A 17,916-nucleotide genomic window follows, 5' to 3' on the forward strand; every position below is an offset into this window, starting at 1 on the left:
TACCTCTCTCTCTAAAAACAAACAAACAAACAAACAAACAAACAATAAATTAATTAAAAAAAGGTAAAAAAATTTAAATGGAAAAAGTATTCTCTGGTGAGGATTAAAAACAATTTAAAAAAATAGAGTGATGATAGCCCAGTGCTTCAAGATGACTTTCGATGTTTACACTTAGACAAAATACAAACGTAAACTAGAAAATGCCTGTGAGCCCCTTTTTCTACCTTCCTTGTTGCTCAAATGTGGCCTCTATGATTGCCAATCACCCCCTGCCCTCTCCTTGTGGGGCATGATTCTTGGGAAAGGTCCTTCCTGGCTCCGAGGCACATGGAAAAAAAGAAAAGCAGGTGACAAGTAGATAAATAAATAACCAGACACTGACCAGAGATGTTTTCAAAGAAAGCTCTTGATGTGAAGGGGGAAATGTGACAAAACCATCTATCTCAATTTGCAGAGCAGGAAGAAAGAAATTCATTCATAGTTTATACAAAACAAAACAAAACAAAACAAAAACAAAAACCCCAACTGCCACCTGCCAGTCAATGAAAAGCGGCTGCTCTTATTCTGAACCATGCTCCCCCCCCCCCACCACCCCGCCCTCCAAATAACCGTTAGAACATAAACCAATAGAATAACACTGATGTTGGGCAAGCACCAAAAACGATAGGATGCTTCCTGTGTTAGTTTCAGCCTATATTTGAGCCAGAGAGTCCAGATAATGTCTTTCGAAAAAAGCCGAAACGTGTCTGGGCTTGCCCCGAGGAGGGTGGGGCACCATGTGTTTGTGTAATGAAGAGGCCTTCCGGTATAGAGTGAGTGCTAAGGAGAGAAAGAACCATGCAGCCACATATATAGTTTTATTATAAATCATATTTAATAGTGTATTAAACAATAAACGGAAAAAAAACCCCAAAACCCCAGAGTGTTAGGTACCCGAAGGTGAAGTGCAAGAAGCCAGGCTGGTGAGGGACTATGGATTGACTCAGGTGTCCCCACACCAGGGGGCTGAGCCCGAATGGCTCCAGCACCCCGTGATGGGAGTCTGATGATTTTAAAGGGCTTCTTCCAGCCTACCCGGAGGGGAGAAAAAAAATGTAGTCACCACAAGTGAAACGTAGTGAAGTGACTAAAAAGCCCGCTCCTCATCTCCCAAAAATCTGAGTGAGGAGGTATATAGCAGTCAGGGGTGCACCCACTGAACCCCAAAAAAGGTCTCATCCAAATTTTGGGATGGCAGCAGCGGCAGAGTGAGGTTGGTGCAGAGAGTGTCCCCGTGGGCCAGGTAGGTCAGGCGCTGGGAGGAGACAGTGCAGTGGAGATGGAAGTTGAGGCGAAGCAGGCTAATGCTGTGCCCCGCTGGAGAGCAGATGCCCACCACCAGGGTGGCCCTGCGGGGCACAGTGTTCTTCACGGAGGAGGAGCAGTTGGTTAGTGTCACCTGGATGTGCAGCCTGTAGATGCCATCACGCTGGACACGCAGCTGCCCGTTGTCCAGCTGTGGCCCATGCAGGAAGGAGCGGCCCAGGGCTGGGGCCCCCTGCCAGTACAGCCGGGGGTCCTGCCGCAGACCTGGAGGCAGAGGGTTGGGGTGGAAGGATGGCAGTTTAGGGAAAATGAGGGCTGTGGACAGGATGTCCAAAATTTTTATGTTGACACCTAATTCTCAAGGTTATGGTTTTAGGAGGTGGGGCCTTTGGGAGTGATTAGGTCATGAGGGTACAGCCTTCCTGAATGGGCCCTTATTGATGGATGAGTGGATTAAACATCACACACACACACACACACACACACACACACACACACAGAGAAATATTATTATGCTGTAAAAGAGAAGGATATCCTGTCATTTGAGGCAACATGGATGGACCTTGAAGGCATTATGCTAATTAAAACGAGCTAGACAGAGAAAGACAAATATCATACAACCTCACTTATACATGGAATCTAAAAATAAACAAACAAACAAAAACACAATGAACTCATAAATTGGTGGTTGCCAGAGGTGGGAGTGCAAAATGAGGGAAGGTAGTTAAAAGGTACAAGCTTCCACTTATAAAAATGTCCTGGGGATCTTATTACAGCATGGCAACTATGTACATATACTATATAATAAAAGCTTAATATGGTAAGTGTCTGGTCATCAGTTCAACCAATCAAATTGTAATATGCTAAGGCCACTCAACTGCATGCTATGATGTGCACTGACCACTAGGAGGCAGACACTCCAACTGGTAGGTTAGCTTGCTGCTGGGGTCCAGCTGATTGGGACTGAACAAGACTGGCCAGACATGCCCTGGAGCTCTCCCTCGGCCCTCCCTGGCTGGTCAACCTCCCAAGTCCCTCCCTGGCCCCAATCATACACCAGTGGCATTCCTTAGCCTGGCCTGCACCCTCTCACAATCCAGGACCCCTCAGGTGATATCAAAGAGCTGGTTTTGGCCTGATCCCACAGACCAGGCTGAGGGATCCCACTGGTGCATGAATTTGTGCACCGGGCCTCTAGTTTTTATATAGTAATACTGTATTGTATATTTAAAAATTGCTAAATTTGGCTCAGTGGATAGAGTATTGGCCTGCGGACTGAAGGGTCCCAGGTTTGATCCCCGTCAAGGGCATGTAGCTTGGTTGAGGGCACATTCCCAATTGGGGGAGGGGTGTGTGGGAGGCAGCTGATTGATGTTTCTCTCTCATCCATGTTTCTAGCTTTCCATCCCTCTCCCTTCCTCTCTGTAAAAAAAAAAAAAATCATTAAAATATATTTAAAAAATAAATGCTAAGAGAGTAGATCTTAAAAGTTCTCATCACAAGAAAAACAATTGGTAACTATGTGAAGTGATGGATATTAACTAGACTTAGTGTGGTGATCATATCACAACATATACAAATACTAATGGCCTGGTGCACAAAATTTGTGCATGAGGGGATGGTGTCCCTCAGCTCAGCTTGCACTCTCTCTAATCTGGGACCCCTCTCACAAGCTGGGACTGCTGGCTCCCAATTACTCAACTGCCTGCCTGCCTGATTGCTCCTAACCACTCTGTCTACTGGCCTGCGGGCTCCCAACTTCACCTCTGCCGGCCTGCTAACCCCTCCCCCATCCCACCTCCACTGGTCTGATAACCCACAACTGCCATCCCATCCTAATCTGATCACCCACAACTTCCCTCCCCTCTTGATCCCTAACTGCTTCTACCTTGGTCCCCTCCCCCCCCCCCCACCATGGCTTTGTCCAGAAGAATGTCTGGAATGTCTCTCAGTCTAATTAGCATATTACCCTTTTATTAGTCTAGATGGTGTACACCCGGAACTAATATGTTACATGTCAATGATATCCGATTTAGATGGAGAAGAGACCCGAGTCCCCCAGGTGAGGGAGGGCACGGCTAATGAAACGTAAATGTGTGGTGTGCTCTTATTATAGCCTGGACAGCAAATGGCCTGACCGAAAAGGAAGAGGGGTCCCTGCACCACAGAATGGAATGAATCCCCTCAAGACACTGGGGACGGCAGGAGGGGGATTAGAGAGAGGGTGTGAAGAAACCACCCCGCAACTCCCTCGCTCACGTCCTGATCCCCCCACTTGATTTTTCTTTGAAACATCCTCCCTGTGCTTTCTTTGGCACGCACTATCCTTTTCCAGAGTAGAATGAAAAACAGGGTTTTTTTTTTTTTTTTTTTTTTTTTTTTTTTAATCTCTTTTCTCTTTTCTTCTTTATGGTGGCACCCAGAACAGCGCCTGGCCCACAGCAGGCGCTCAGCCGTTTGTGGACCGAAGGAAGGAATGTCAGCAACGGCTGTTAGTGGGTTTTAGTTGTTTTGGGTTCTCTCACGGCAGAAGGTAAAATGTGGAGAAAGCATACACCCAGGATCACACTGCCCTGTCTCTCTCTTTCTCTTTTATTCTTTCTTTCTCGTTCTCATTCTTTTTCCTCCTCTCCCTTTCTACTTCTTATTTCTCTCTCCTCTATTTTCTTTCTTTCCCTTTCTCTTGGTCTGGTTCTTTCTTTTCTTTCTTTCCTTCTTTTTTTCCTTCCTTCTTTCCTCCTTTCCTCCTTTCTTTCTTTCTTTCTTTCTTTCTTTCTTTCTTTCTTTCTTTCTTTCTTTCTTTCTTTCTTTCTTTCTTTCTTTCTTTCTCCATTCTTTCCTTTGTTTTCTCCCCCCTCTCTCTCCCTCCTTCCTTCTTCTCTCTCTCCCTTTCTCATATTCTCTTTCTCTCTCTTACACACACACACACACACACACACACACACACACACACACACACACATGCACTCACACAGACACACTCACACTTTATTTACCCTGTTCACTTGTGTGATTCAGCTGGAGCTCAGCTACGTCCCACTGGAAGAAAAGAGAAAACGGGGCAATCAGAGCCCCTCTTTGCACTGCTCTTTCCCCTTTACCTTAAGGGGCTGACTTGTGAATTTTATAAAAGCACGCACACAACCCCATAAAGAGGAAGTATGTGAGAATCATCCTGGAGCATAAGAAACAAACCTTTAAGAACTTGAGTTTCCTGGACATGATGCGAGAGGGGGGATGCGTAGCTGCCCCTCTCCACTGCAGAGCCCCCTGCCCACCCCCGAGGCCATCCCTATAATGGGCATGCTGGGCTCTTAGGTGAACAGGTGGGGTTCTTCCTGTCCTTGCCTGCCCCCCACCCTAACCATCCCTTCCAGCTTTGTGAAGCCCCCAGCAGCCTCTGAGTCAGCCTGCTGGGGGAACACCAAAGCCAGTCATTCACTGTCTGCAACAGGTCCCATGTACCTTTCCCAGATGCAGTCAACCACCGTGGGATTCCCACATGGGATTCACCTTCTTGTAGGCAGGAGCCCAGGCCCGTGAGCAGCCTCTGATTCTCTTCCGGGTTGCCCATCTGCCCTCCATACCCTGCCAAGCCATGCCGGGGACCACCCGGATGTCCCCAAGCGGTCCAGCAAATTCACTGGTGTGAATCTTTTTCGTTCTCGATTACCTCAGATGGCTGGAGCAGGTGCTGCTGCGGCGGGTGCTGGTAGTAGAGCATGTAGAGCACCAGACCAAGGATAGTCAGCAGCAAAAACAGCTGCAAAACCTCCCGCAGACCAGGCGCCATGAGCAGGTGGCACAGCCGGCGGGCATAACCTTCCTCCGCCATCTCCGTGGTGGGCTTCTGCTTGAGTGGTGCCTCGCTCTAGGGGAAATGAATTTTAGCACTGGAAGCTCAGAGGGCCGGACCTGCCACTACTTACCAAGGCCTCTCGCCACGCCCCTCTGGGGGAATCCCCAGCCAAGGGGCAGGACTTAAGTTCTCCCAGTGCAGGAACTCCCCGCTTCTGAAGCTACCTTGGACCAGGGAGTTGCCTGTTTTCCATCTTCCCTTGCTCACTCTCCATGCTTACCTTCCATTCACTCACTCACTCACTCACTCACTCACTCACTCACTCACTCAGCACACCTCCTCTGGAGTATCTACTATAGACCAGATTCTGTGCTGGGCACTGGGGCACAGCAAGCACCCAGATAGTGGGGGGTTGAGCCATGTGTTCCTCTCCATCTTCCCGGCCTTTCTGGCACATAGTGGGGCCACACCTGATGGGACCATATGGCTCACCTGTCCAATAGGAAGAGAGTAGAAGGAGATGAATTGTCCCTTCCTGTCTTGATCTTACAAACACCCCACATGGCCCTTCAGTTCTCTCTTCCCCTTGGTCCTTGGAGTCCACCTGTTCTTGTTAATCTTCACCAGAGGTATATATTGAAAAAAAATATTTTTTATTGATTTCAGAGAGGAAGGGAGAGTGGGAGAGAGAGATAGAAACATCAATGATGAGAGAGAATCATTGATTGGCTGCCTCCTGCACACCCCCTACTAGGGATATGCCCTGACCGGGAATCAAACTTCCTGGTTTATAGGTTGATGCTCAAACCCTGAGCCACGCTGGCTGGGCATTAAGGATATTTTTTTCTATTAATTTTTATAGAGAGTGGAAAGGAGGAAGGGAAAGAGGGAGGGAGAGAGAGGGAATGTGTGTGTGTGTGTGTGTGTGTGTGTGTGTGTGTGTGTGTGAGAGAGAGAGAGAGAGAGAGAGAGAGAGAGAGAGAGAGAGAGAGAAGTATTGATGTGAGAGAGACACATTATTGCCTCCCAAATGCGCTGCAAATGGAACCTGCAACCCAGCCACATGCCTGTGACTAGGAATTGAACCTTTGGTGCATGGGCCAACATTCTAACCATGGAGCAACACTGGCCAGGGCAAGTCAACCTGTTTTTGATGGCTGTAGTGTGTTGAATAGTGCCTGCCTCTTCTACAATAATTTGTATCTCTCCAGAACCTTGGTGTGTGATTTCATTTGGCAATGGGGTCTTTGCAGGTGTAATTAGGCCAAAATGAGGTCATAATGTGTTGGAAGCTGCCCATTGCCTTCACTAGCAGAAAGAGGTGGACAAGGAACCCGGAAGGCTGGTCAACCTTGAGGCTCTTGGCAAGGGTCCGAGCCATAAACCCACTGTCTAGTTGAGACAAAGGTAGCTGAAGTAACTTTCACCTTTTAGTCTTATGTAAATCCTTGCTGATGGGCTATCATCAAGTTATTGTTGGAATTGCTTGTCTAAGGGCTATAGTGGATCCCAAACGTGAATAAAAGGGATCACAAGGCCAAAGCAAAGCGGAGTCCTTTCCTGGGCTTCTGCCTGGCCCCCAATTCCCAAATTAATATTTTCTTGTCTAGTCTCTTTCATTTGTGTGTGGCCTCCTCCAGAGCCTGAACCCTGAACCATGTGTGGGGCATTCACAATAATGCATTAAGGTGGGTCCTAAATCCAATGACTGATGTCTTTATAGGAAAAGAAGAGGATACACTGAGACAGAGGCAGATGGCCATGTGACATCAGGCAGAGATTGGAGAGATGCATCTATAAGTTGAGGAATGCCAAGGATTGCCTCTGCCAACAGAAGCTAAAAATAGAGCCATGATCAGACAAGACTGACTTCCTTAAGATTTACTAATACATAACTTAAAAAGTAAGCCACGAAGAGGTGACTAGTATCCCTTAGGTACACAAAACAAATGTGGGCAGCCAGGTTATAAAAAGCAATGCAAATGCATTGGAACACAGTCTCATTCTTATTCAGAGAGTTGGAAAGAGCGTTGGAGGCTGGGATTTGAAATGGATACATTTGGAGGTACAGTTTGGGGAAATGAATTGATACCAAAATATGCATCTCCTTCCACCCAGCAATTTTACCTCAAGTTTATTTTGTCAGTGCACTTGCATGTTGTCACAAACACAGATGTCACAACATAAAAATTCAGTGTGGTGTAATCTATAATAATGAAGACGGACCCCCCCCCACCTACTCCCCCTCAATCATTTGTTAGTAAAGATGAAAGCTCTGGCCAAACACCTAGCAGGTGTCTCCTTTTATGACACATTTGATAATAACCACAGCCTGGGTTTTCCCCCCGGTCTTGTATGATAGGGTCAATGACCCTGGGTGGCTCCATCCGTCAATAGTTCCCTACACTGTGTAGTTCTGTGAAGGGCGGGGGTTCTGAAACCAGCGCTGCAGAGAAGGATGACGTGACCTTTTCTCTCCCTGGTCAACAACATCCCTTCACTGTCCCTTCACCACTTCTGAGGAGTCAGGGATGCCTGGCGACAGTACAGGGGAGGGAACCGAGAGGAGAAGCCCTGGGGAGCTATCTGAACACAGGAGGTAAGATCACTTTCCTCTTGAAGAGTTTATTTTTAACTCCCCTTTGCTCTGCCCAAGGGCCACTCAGAACCATTCACACCCACTCATGATCCTGAGAAGTGAGAATAGCTCGAAGGTGCCAACCTGGTGCTCCTTCACTTCTCCTTTGTTGTGGATATTCCCACTGGCCAGAGAGCTATGCCCCTTGGTGTTCTTTTTTGCAGGGTTCTGACCCGGAAGGAGACAAAGGCCCCTTCTCGATAGCCCCTCTCCCTTAACTAATGTCATGCTTCCCACTTCTTGAATTTAAGCCAAAAGAGGGGGCATCTGGACACCCCATTTTAGCACCATTTTCCCCTAACCCATCTCTATCTCCTCTCTAGGACTGGAAGAATTTGGATTTTCCCCATTTTTTCAGGGTAAGGGCTTATATGACTTAAAGGCTGAAAGATTAGATTCTAAAGCCAGCCAACCTAGCAGGGCGAGGTGAGTGACACTCAGGTGCAAAAGCAAGGGGGCACCCCAAAAACAGTGATCAAGTAAAATAATATTCTAGGGCACATGTGTCAAACACAAGGCCCGCGGGCCAAATCCGTCCCTCCAGGCCTTGCAATGTGGCCCGCACCGCGCTGTCATCACTGCACTCCGCTGCGTTTCCATCACAATGACAGTTTATGACTGTTCAGTAAACCATTCGGCCCGCGATTTAGGCTGGATTTTAGATTTTGGTCCCTTCTCTGATTGAGTTCGACACCCCTATTCTAGGGTAATATATTTATTTATTTATTTATTTATTTATTCTCACCCAAGGATATTTTTTTTCCCATTGATTTTTAGGGAGAGTAGTAGAGAGAGGGAAAGACAGAGAGAAACATCGATGTGAGAGAAATATTGATTGGTTGCCACCTGCAGGAGCCCTGACCAGAGACCGGGCCAGGGAGGAGCCTGAAACCAAGGTAAGTGCTCCTAAATAGAATCGAACCCAGGACCATTTGGTCCACAGGCCAACGTTCTATCCACTGAGCCAAACCAGCCAAGGCTAGTGTAATATTTAAAAAAGCTGATAAATTATTGCCCAAAAATGTGCAGGATGAACAAAATATCAAAATGTTTTTTTATGGGGGTTTCTCTCTCTCTCTCTCTCTCTCTCTCTCTCTCTCTCTCTCTCTCTCTTTTTAACTATTTTTTTTCTTGTGATAAGAATATTAAAGATCTACTGTCTTAGAAACTTTCAAATATACAATACAGTTGTGAGATTCTCCCTCCCCCCAACTGGTGGGCGGAGTTATGATATTTATGATATTACTGGCATCTGCCACAGAGACATCCCTAAGACATTGAACCACCAATCAGCACATGCCAAAGTGCCCTGGAGCCCACCCCTTCCTGTTCCACTCTGGGTCCAACCCTCTCCTGTTCCTCTCCTTAAAAAGACCCCCAGACCAGCCACATGTTGCTTCTCTCATTGCCATCTATGGCGGCAGCCTGGCTGGGTCCTTTCTCCCCTCCCCACTCCTTCAATTCTGATTTCTCTACCTCCGTAATGAGTCCTGCTCATTACTGGGGAATAAACTTTACTTTAACATGTCTTGGTGGTCTCTGACTTCAGTTTCCTGCGCCTCAAACCTTACAACAGTGTTATCAACTACTGTCACCATGCTGTGCATTATCTCCCATGATTTATTTATTTTATAGCTGGAAGTTTGTACCTTTTGACCACCTTGACCCAAAATGTTTAAAGAATTGATATGACCTGCACTTGCATTGGTCACATCACTTTCTTTAACCTAATCCTGAACCTGGAGCCTAAATTTGAATTCTGGCTCCATCACTTACTAGATGTATGACCTTAGGCAAGTTACTTAACCTCAGTTCCCTGGAGGTAATAATGTTAATTATCTCAGAATTGCTATACAAATTAAGAGTTAATATTCAGCCCTGTCCAGTGTGGTTCAGTAGTTAGAGCACCAGCTTGTGCATCAAAGGATTTTGGGTTTGATTCCTGGTTAAGGGCATATATGTGGATTGCCCATATATTGTTCAATTCCCAGTCCCAGTGGGTCTCTCTCTCTCTCTCTGTCTCTGTCTCTCTCTCTCTTCTCCTTCCTCTCTAAAAATCAGTGGAAAAGGCCTACTTCAAAAAACAAGAAAAACTAGTAATAAATTACTTAGCCCTACAACTTAAAGAATTATAAAGAGAGCAATAAGAAAGCCCAGAGAAAGCAGACGGAAGGAAATAATAAAGATCAGAGTGGAAATAAACAAATACAAAAACAAATAAGCAAAACAACAAAACATAACAAAATAAAAACAATACAAAAGATCAATAGAACCAAGAGTTGGTTCTTTGAAAGGATAAACAAGATTGATGAACCTTTAGCCAGGCTCACCAATAAACAAAGAGAGAGGACCCAAATAAACAAAATCAGAAATGAAAGAGGTGAAGTAACAACCAACCCCAAGATGTACAAAGGACTGAAGAAAAAAAAATACGAACAACTGTACTCCAACAAACTGGACAACCTAGACAAAATGTACATATTTCTAGAAAGCTACAATCTTCCAAAACTCAATCAGGAAGAATAAAAAAACCTGAATAGGCTGAAAACTACCAAGGAAATTAAAGCAGTGATCAAAAAACTTCCAGCAAACAAAAGCCCTGGTCTAAACGACTTTCAGGGGAGTTTTACCAAGTACTCAAAGCAGAACTAAAACCTGTCTTCCTCAGACTATTCCAAAAAATACAAGAGGAAGGCAAACTTCCAAGCTCTTTCTTTAAAGCCAGCATCACCCTAATCTCAAAACCAGATAAAGACACATTAAATATTATATTAGTTCCAGGTGTACAGCATAGTGGTTAGACATTTATATAACTTACAAAGTGATCACCCCAATAAGTGTAGTATCCATCCGACACCACACACAGTTATTATAATATTATTGACTATATTTCTTATGCCAAACTTTATATCCCTGTGGCTATTTTGTAGTTGTCAGTTGTGCTTTTTAATCCACTCATTTTCCCATTCCCTGGCTTCCAACCCCCTTCCCTTTGGTTACTCTCAGTTTGTTCTCTGTACCTATGAGTTTGTTTGTTTATTTTCTTCTTTAGATTCCACATGTAACTAAAATCATATGATATTTCTCTCTCTGATTTATTTCACTTAGTGTAATACCCTATAGCTAGATCCATGTTGTAAATGGTAAGAATTCCATTTTTTTAATGGGTGAATAATAATGGGTGTATTGCATACACATCTTAACAGCTGATATTGCAATTTTGAAAATGAAATTTTAGTAAGCACGCTGCCTTTATAATTATTCAAAGCGTGTGTATATATTTTTTGGGAAATATATATATCACTTCTTCTTTATCCAGTCACCTATTGATGGAATTTTAGGTTGCTTCCATATCTTGGCTATTGTTCATGAAATGTCCTTCTTTGTTTCTCTTTTAAAAAAATAATTTATTTATTGAATGGAAAACTCACAGGAGAGAACCTTGATACCCAAGGACCAAAGGTGGAGACTGCATAGAGACTGGTAGGAGGGGTGGAGGCACAAAAGAGCTGGCCAGGCACCCACAGACAGCAACTGAAATCCTGGAGAGATATCTCAGCTGTGTGTGTGTGTGGGTTTGACAATGGGAATTCTGGAATCTAATCTTTTTTTTTTTTTTAAATATATTTTATTGATTTTGAACAGAGAGGAAGGGAGAGAGATAGAGAGCTAGAAACATCGATGAGAGAGGGTCATCGATCAGCTGCCTCTTGCACACCCCCTACTGGGGAAATGTCCGCAACCAAGGCACATGCCCTTGACCGGAATCGAACCCGGGTCCCTTCAGTCCCAAAGCCGACACTCTATCCATTGAGCCAAACTGGTTTCGGCAGGAATCTAATCTTGAAGTTGGGTTCTCCAGAGAAAGCACCAACCTAATGAAAGTACCTACATAACATCTAGCTGTGAAAAGCAGTGGGGTGCTGTCTGCCAGGAAGTGGTAGCTGAAAGAATCCCGGAGAGATTTCTCAGCTGTGTGTGTGTGTGTGTGTGTGTGTGTGTGTGTGTGTGTGTATGTGTGTGTGTGTGGTTTCACAATGGGAATTCTGGGATCTAATCTTGAAGGTGGGCTCTCCAGAAGAAAGCACCAAACTCCAGAGGAAAGTACCTACATAACATCTAGCTGTAAAAAGCAGTGGGGTACTGTCTGTCAGGAAGTGGCAGCTGAAAGTTTGGGCACTCTCTTAAAAGGCCAACACACAAAAATTCCCTGTGGAGTCACCAACCTTGTGCTCCAGCAGAGGGAGGGCAAAATGGACTGGAGCTATGAGAGCAGAACCCAGGATTGGGGATTCAGTGGGGTGGAGATCAGAAGAAAGACACCTCAAGTTTCCTGGGTTGAGTCATGCCCACACACACGGACATCTTTCCTACATAGACATCTATCTGCCTTGCCTGGGGGGAAAGACAGTTGACTCATCCTATTGGAAAACACCCTGCCCTGAGACCACTTAAGAGATTAAAAGTAACAGTTAGCCTCCAGGCAGAAGCAATAGCCCCATCCTATTGAAAAAACTCAAAACACCTGAGGATAATTGCCTAGGGGCAATTCAAGCCAAAATCCTATTAGTCTGTAGGCAGAGGCAGTCTCTGGAGTCTTTGAGTCTTTGCCTGATTCAATTAGTCAGAAACAGCCTTTAACGCTGTCCTGCACTACAGATTGAGAGGTGTAAACTACTTAAAACATAGTCACAAACCCAAACAGAAAACCAAAATGAGGAAACAAAGAAACAACCCCCAAGTGAAAGAACTAGCAAATTCTCCAGAAGAAGAGATAAATGAAGCAGAGATAAGAAATGTACCGGAAACAGAGTTCAGAGTAATGATGTTAAAAATGCTCAAAGCATGAAAAAAGATATAACTATGAAAAAAGAACAGTGTGAGATAAAGAATGACATAACACAAATGAAGAACACATTGAAAGGCATACACAGCAGATTATGGGAAGCGGAGGATAGAATCAGTGAATTAGAAGACAAGTTGAAAATATCACTCTATTGGAGAACTACCCCCCCCCCCCCCCCAAAAAAAACACACACACACAAAAAAAAACCCAATTAAAACCCAGGAGGATAGCTTAAGGGATCTGTGGAATAATGTGAAACATAACAATATTAGAATAGTAGGTGTGCCAGAGGAGGCAGAAAGAGAGAAAGGAATAGAGAAGGTGTTTGAAGAAATAATGGTAGAAAACTTCCCTAACCTGGTAAAGGAAAAAGTCACACAAGTTAAGGAGGCACAGAGAACCCTAAACAGGAAGAACCCTAATAGACTCACGTCCAGACACATCATATTGATAATTAAAATGCCAAAAATTAAAGACAAAGAGATAATTTTAAAGGCAGCAAGAGAAAAGAAAATTGTTACCAACAAAGGAGTTCCAATAACACTGACACCTGATTTCTCATAAAAAATTTATAGACCAGAAGTGAATGGCATAAAGTACTCAAGGTAATGGAAAGCAAGGATCTGAGACCAAGATTACTATATAGAGCAAGGCTATCATTCAAAATAGATGGGCAAAAACAGAGCTTCCCAGACCAAAAAAAAAAAAAAAAAAAAAAAAAAAAAAATGGCTAGAGGAGTTAAGTCATCACCAAGCCAGCATTATAAGAAACTAGAAGACCGATGGAAGAAGATTTGTGCTAGAATGGGCTTTCCTTTCCCTGGCTGCCAGCACCATCTTTCCACAGAACCCATACCCTTTCTGCTCAGGCCCTGGAGCTGCCTCTTTCTGTTCTGGCCCCATCTTCCCACACTGTCCAGAGGTCCTGAGAGACCAGAGGTGGGGCAGAACACCTGGGTTGTCACCATGATGATGACACAAGTGTCCTGCTCCCATCGCTAGGTGCCTGTGTATGCAAATTAACCACCATTCTTTGTTGGGTTAATTTGCATATAACTACTGATTGGCTAGTGGCATAGCTGAGGTACAGTAAATTTATATGTTTGTCTATTATTAGTTAAGATGCTAAAGGGATTGCTGAGAAGAAGAAACACAGAGAAAAATCTAACCATATAGAATTAAAATGGCTATAAATAAGTACCTCTCAATAATAACCCTAAATGTAAATGGATTAAATGCTCCAATCAAAAGGTGTAGGGAAGCTGAATGGATAAAAAAATATGACCAACTATATGCTGTCTACAAGAAATCCACCTCAAAACAAATGACACACACAGGATGAAAGTGAAGGGATGGAAAAAAGTTTTCCATGAAAATGGAAAAGAAAAAAAAAAAAGCTGGAATAGCAATACTCATCTCTGACAAAATAGACTTTAAAAGCATCATGCTAAAAAAAATAAGCCAGTTGGAGAGAGATAAATATCAACTGATCTCACTCATTTGTGGAATATAATTAACAACATAAACTGATAAACAAAAATAGAGCCAGAGCGGAAAAACAATATTCTAGAATATAATACAAGTAATCCTGTTATTTGCATATTTTAATATTTCCTACAACTTTTGTGATATCATACTGTGTTAGTACAGTTTTGGTAATATTATCATACTGAAAATCCTCTTATTCTTGAAATATTAATGTTTATTGCATATAATATTATATATAATATAATTTTTCTTGAACAATTGGTGTTTATTGCATGTAACATCATATTTAAAATAGTTTTTCTTGAAATAAAAAACTGAAAAATGAAAGAAAAGAAAATAGAAAAAAATTACTGATTTAGAGATAAATTTCTACCAATGACTAATTAAGGTCAAAGACATTAAAAATTTAAATAAGATTTGCTAAAGCATACTTCAGAAGTATAACCTGAATAATCTGGATTATCACTGAAGACTGATAATAATGAATAAATAAAAAGATAGTTTCTTCCAGCTAAAAATTTTATTTATTAAATTGATTGGGGTGACATTGGTCAACATAAACATATAAGTTTCAGGTGTGGGTTTCTATGTTATAAGATCTGTATAGTGCACCATGTGCCCACCACCCAAAGTCAAATTTTCTCCTGCCATCTTACATTAGAACCACCTCCTCCCACCACCCCCTTCCTTCTGGCAACCACCATTTCTTTGTCTCTTACTATAGGCTTTATTTTAAAGTCTATTTTGTCTAATATAAATATTGCTAATCCAGACTTTTTCATTTCCATTCATGAGATACCCTTTTTCATCCTTTTATTTTTGGTCTGTGTCATTCGATATGAAGTAGATTCTTATGGGCAGCATATATATGGTCTTATTTTCTCCAGTCATCCTATGTCTTTTGATTTGAGCATTTATCCATTTACATTTGAGGTAAATATTAATAATTAATATTTTATTATTATTCATAATTTGGATTTCCCCCCTTCTTCTTATAATTTCTTTTAAAAATAAATCTTTATTGTTCAGGTTATTACAAATGTTCCTCTTTCCCCCCCCTCTCCATTGCTCCCCTCCACCAGGTTCCCATCCCATCCTCTGCCCTTTCCCCACCCCTCATTGTCCTCATCCATAGGTGCACAGTTTTTGTTCAGTCTCTTCCTGCACCGCCAATACCCCTTTTCCCCGAGAATCGTCAGTCCACTCCCCTTCCATACCTCTGATTCTATTATATTCACCAGTTAATATTGTTCATCAGGTTTTTTAATTCCCTTGGTTTTTAGATTCACTTGTTAATAGTTATGTATTTGTTGATCATAATTTTTATCTTTATTTTCTTCTTCTTCCTAAATAACCCCCTTCAGCAATTCATATAATTCTGGTTTGGCAGTGATGTACTCCTTTAGCTTTTTTTATTTATTTGTGAAGCTCTTTATCTGGCCTTTGGTTCTGAGTGATAGCTTTGCTGGGTAGAGTAATCTTGGTTGTAGGTTCTTGCTATTCATCACCTTGAATATTTCTTGCCATTCCCGTCTGGCCTGCATGGTTTCTGTTGAGAAATCAGCTAACAATCGTATGGGTGCTCCTTCATAGGTAACTACTTGCTTTTCTCTTGCTGCTTTTAATATTCTCTCTTTGTTTTTTGCTCTTGGCATTTTAATTATGATGTGTCTTGGTGTGGTCCTCTTTGGATTTCTCTTGTTTGAGGTTCTGTGGGCTTCCTGGACTTGTAAGTCTATTTCTTTCCCCAGGTGGGGGAAGTTTTCTGTAATTATTTCGTCCAATAGGCTTTTGGTATCTCGCTCTTTCTCTTCTTCTGGGACCCCATAATTCTGATGTTTGTTCTCTTGAAGTTGTCCCAGAGGTTTCTTACACTATCTTCAACTTTCTGGATTCTCTTATCTTCTTGCTTCTGTGGAGGAGTGTCTTCTGGCTCTTTGTGTTCCAAATATTTGACTTGATTCTTGCGATCTTCCATTCTGTTTTTAGGACTCTGTATACATTATCTGTATAATTTTTTTAAATTTCAGATAATGTATTCTTTATTTCTAGTTTATCTCTTTTCATATCCTCAAAGGTCTCATTTATTTTATTGGACTTTTCTAGGAAATTCTTGAAAAGCCTTATAAGTGTGGTTTTGAACTCTATATCCAGTCTTTTGTCCTCCATCTCTTTCATTTGAGATCTGTTTCCCTGTCTCGGCATTTTTGCTGCTTCCCAGAGTTGGTAGGATGGCTTGGTGTGTTTGGTGTCCCATATGGCTCAGTGGGTCAGCCTCTCCAGTTACCTGAGGTAGACACTCTTGGTGCACCCCTTTGTGGAATGCGTGTACAGCATTGTTGTAGTTAAGTCTTGATTTTTGTTGGTATCCCTGGGAGGAATTGACCTCCAGGCCAATTGAATGTGGGTATCAGCTGTGTCTACTTTGGGATACCTTCTGTATTGGAGACAGTCTTATAGGATCATATTTGCAAAACTTCAAAAGCCTCTGTGCTTAGCTTGGATGGGGCAGAGTCTCAGGGCTGAGCTGACAGTCTTGGCTTCTCGTCAGCCCTGTCCTTGTGCTTGCCTGAGTTTTAGCCTGACCCCTGACTTCCATGGCTCCCCTGAGTTTCCACCTGACCATCCCAGATTCCCTGTGTAAGAGTGTGGGTGCCCCAGGGGCTCACCCAGAATTGGGTTGGGTCTCTGTAGTCTGGTGCTTCTGACTCCTTCCACTATGGAGAGGTCGCGACAACCTCACGGTCAGATCTCTCTGTGCACACTCACTTGCACATGACTGTAGACCCTGCCCACTGTGGCTCTGAGTTCCCCAATCTCCCAGTCTCCAGGTGCCTTTCTCTACAATCTGAACTCCACCCATATGAGCCTGGGTCCACAGGGTTTCCGTCAGGGTTGGGGTTCAGTGCAATAGGAAAGAGTTCAGTGCAATTGGGACTTCCTTTCCCCTCCTGCCAGCCAGGCATTAGGCCAAACTTCCTCTCTGTGCACACGTCACCTTACCTAAGTGCTTTGCAGGTCCCAATCCGATCCGTGAGCCTCTCTCCTTCTTTCTAGTTGTAGATTTCCCATTCCGCCAGCTTTCCTGTGTTTTTGGATGATGTCGTCTGAAATTGTTGTGCTAGGCAGCAGCTTAGGTGCTTACCTAGGCCGCCATCTTGGCCCCCCCCTCCCCCTTCTTCTTAAAGAAGTTCCCTTTAACATTTCTTGTAATACTTGTTTGGTGGTGATGAACTCTAGCTTTGTCTTGTGTGGGATGACCCATAGTGGCTATAGAAGTCTTTCAGATCTCTTTTTTCGTTCCTGTTGCCAAACTTAGCTTTCAAGACTTTTTCTGTGTGTAAGTCTAATGGGTTTTTATTTATTTTTCTTGTTTATTCATTAGTTACCTTCGGTTTTATATCACACATATGAGTGCAATCATATAGTTAACTTATTCTGCCTGACTTATTTTGTATAACATGATATTTTCAAGGCTCATTCATGTTGTTACCAGCTTGGTTAGTCAGTAATGTGTATTCAAGACCTAGCTTCTTACATAGGCAATAAAATCTCTGATATTTCTCATAGCAATTTTCTCCTGATATATCTTCTCAGGCAAAGGAAACAAAACAACAACATCAACAAAATGGGACCACATCAAACTAAAAAGCATCTGCACAGCAAAGGAAACCATCAATAAAATGAAAAGACAAAACATACTAAATGGATTAAGTCATTCGCCAATGATACACCTGACAAGGGCTAATATGCAAAATCTGTAAAGAACTCATACATCTCAATGCCCCAATATACAATCCAATTAAAAAATGGGCAGAGGACCTGGATAGACGCTTCTCC

General features: G+C 43.1%; 1 protein-coding gene across 1 annotated transcript; it reads right to left on the reverse strand.

The window, feature by feature from the left end:
• Positions 1–1,117: 1,117 nt before the first annotated feature.
• On the reverse strand, positions 1,118–5,140 carry CD70 (CD70 molecule). Its single transcript, XM_045589312.1, has 4 exons — positions 4,979–5,140; positions 4,819–4,879; positions 4,311–4,400; positions 1,118–1,569 (listed from the first exon to the last, which is right to left on the reverse strand). The coding sequence occupies exons 1-4, from the start codon at positions 5,138–5,140 to the stop codon at positions 1,181–1,183; spliced, it is 702 nt and encodes a 233-aa protein (XP_045445268.1). The 3' UTR covers positions 1,118–1,180.
• Positions 5,141–17,916: the final 12,776 nt, after the last annotated feature.

The sequence above is a fragment of the Pipistrellus kuhlii genome, unplaced genomic scaffold (genome assembly GCF_014108245.1).
Source record: "Pipistrellus kuhlii isolate mPipKuh1 unplaced genomic scaffold, mPipKuh1.p scaffold_m20_p_30, whole genome shotgun sequence".
NCBI lineage: Eukaryota > Metazoa > Chordata > Mammalia > Chiroptera > Vespertilionidae > Pipistrellus > Pipistrellus kuhlii.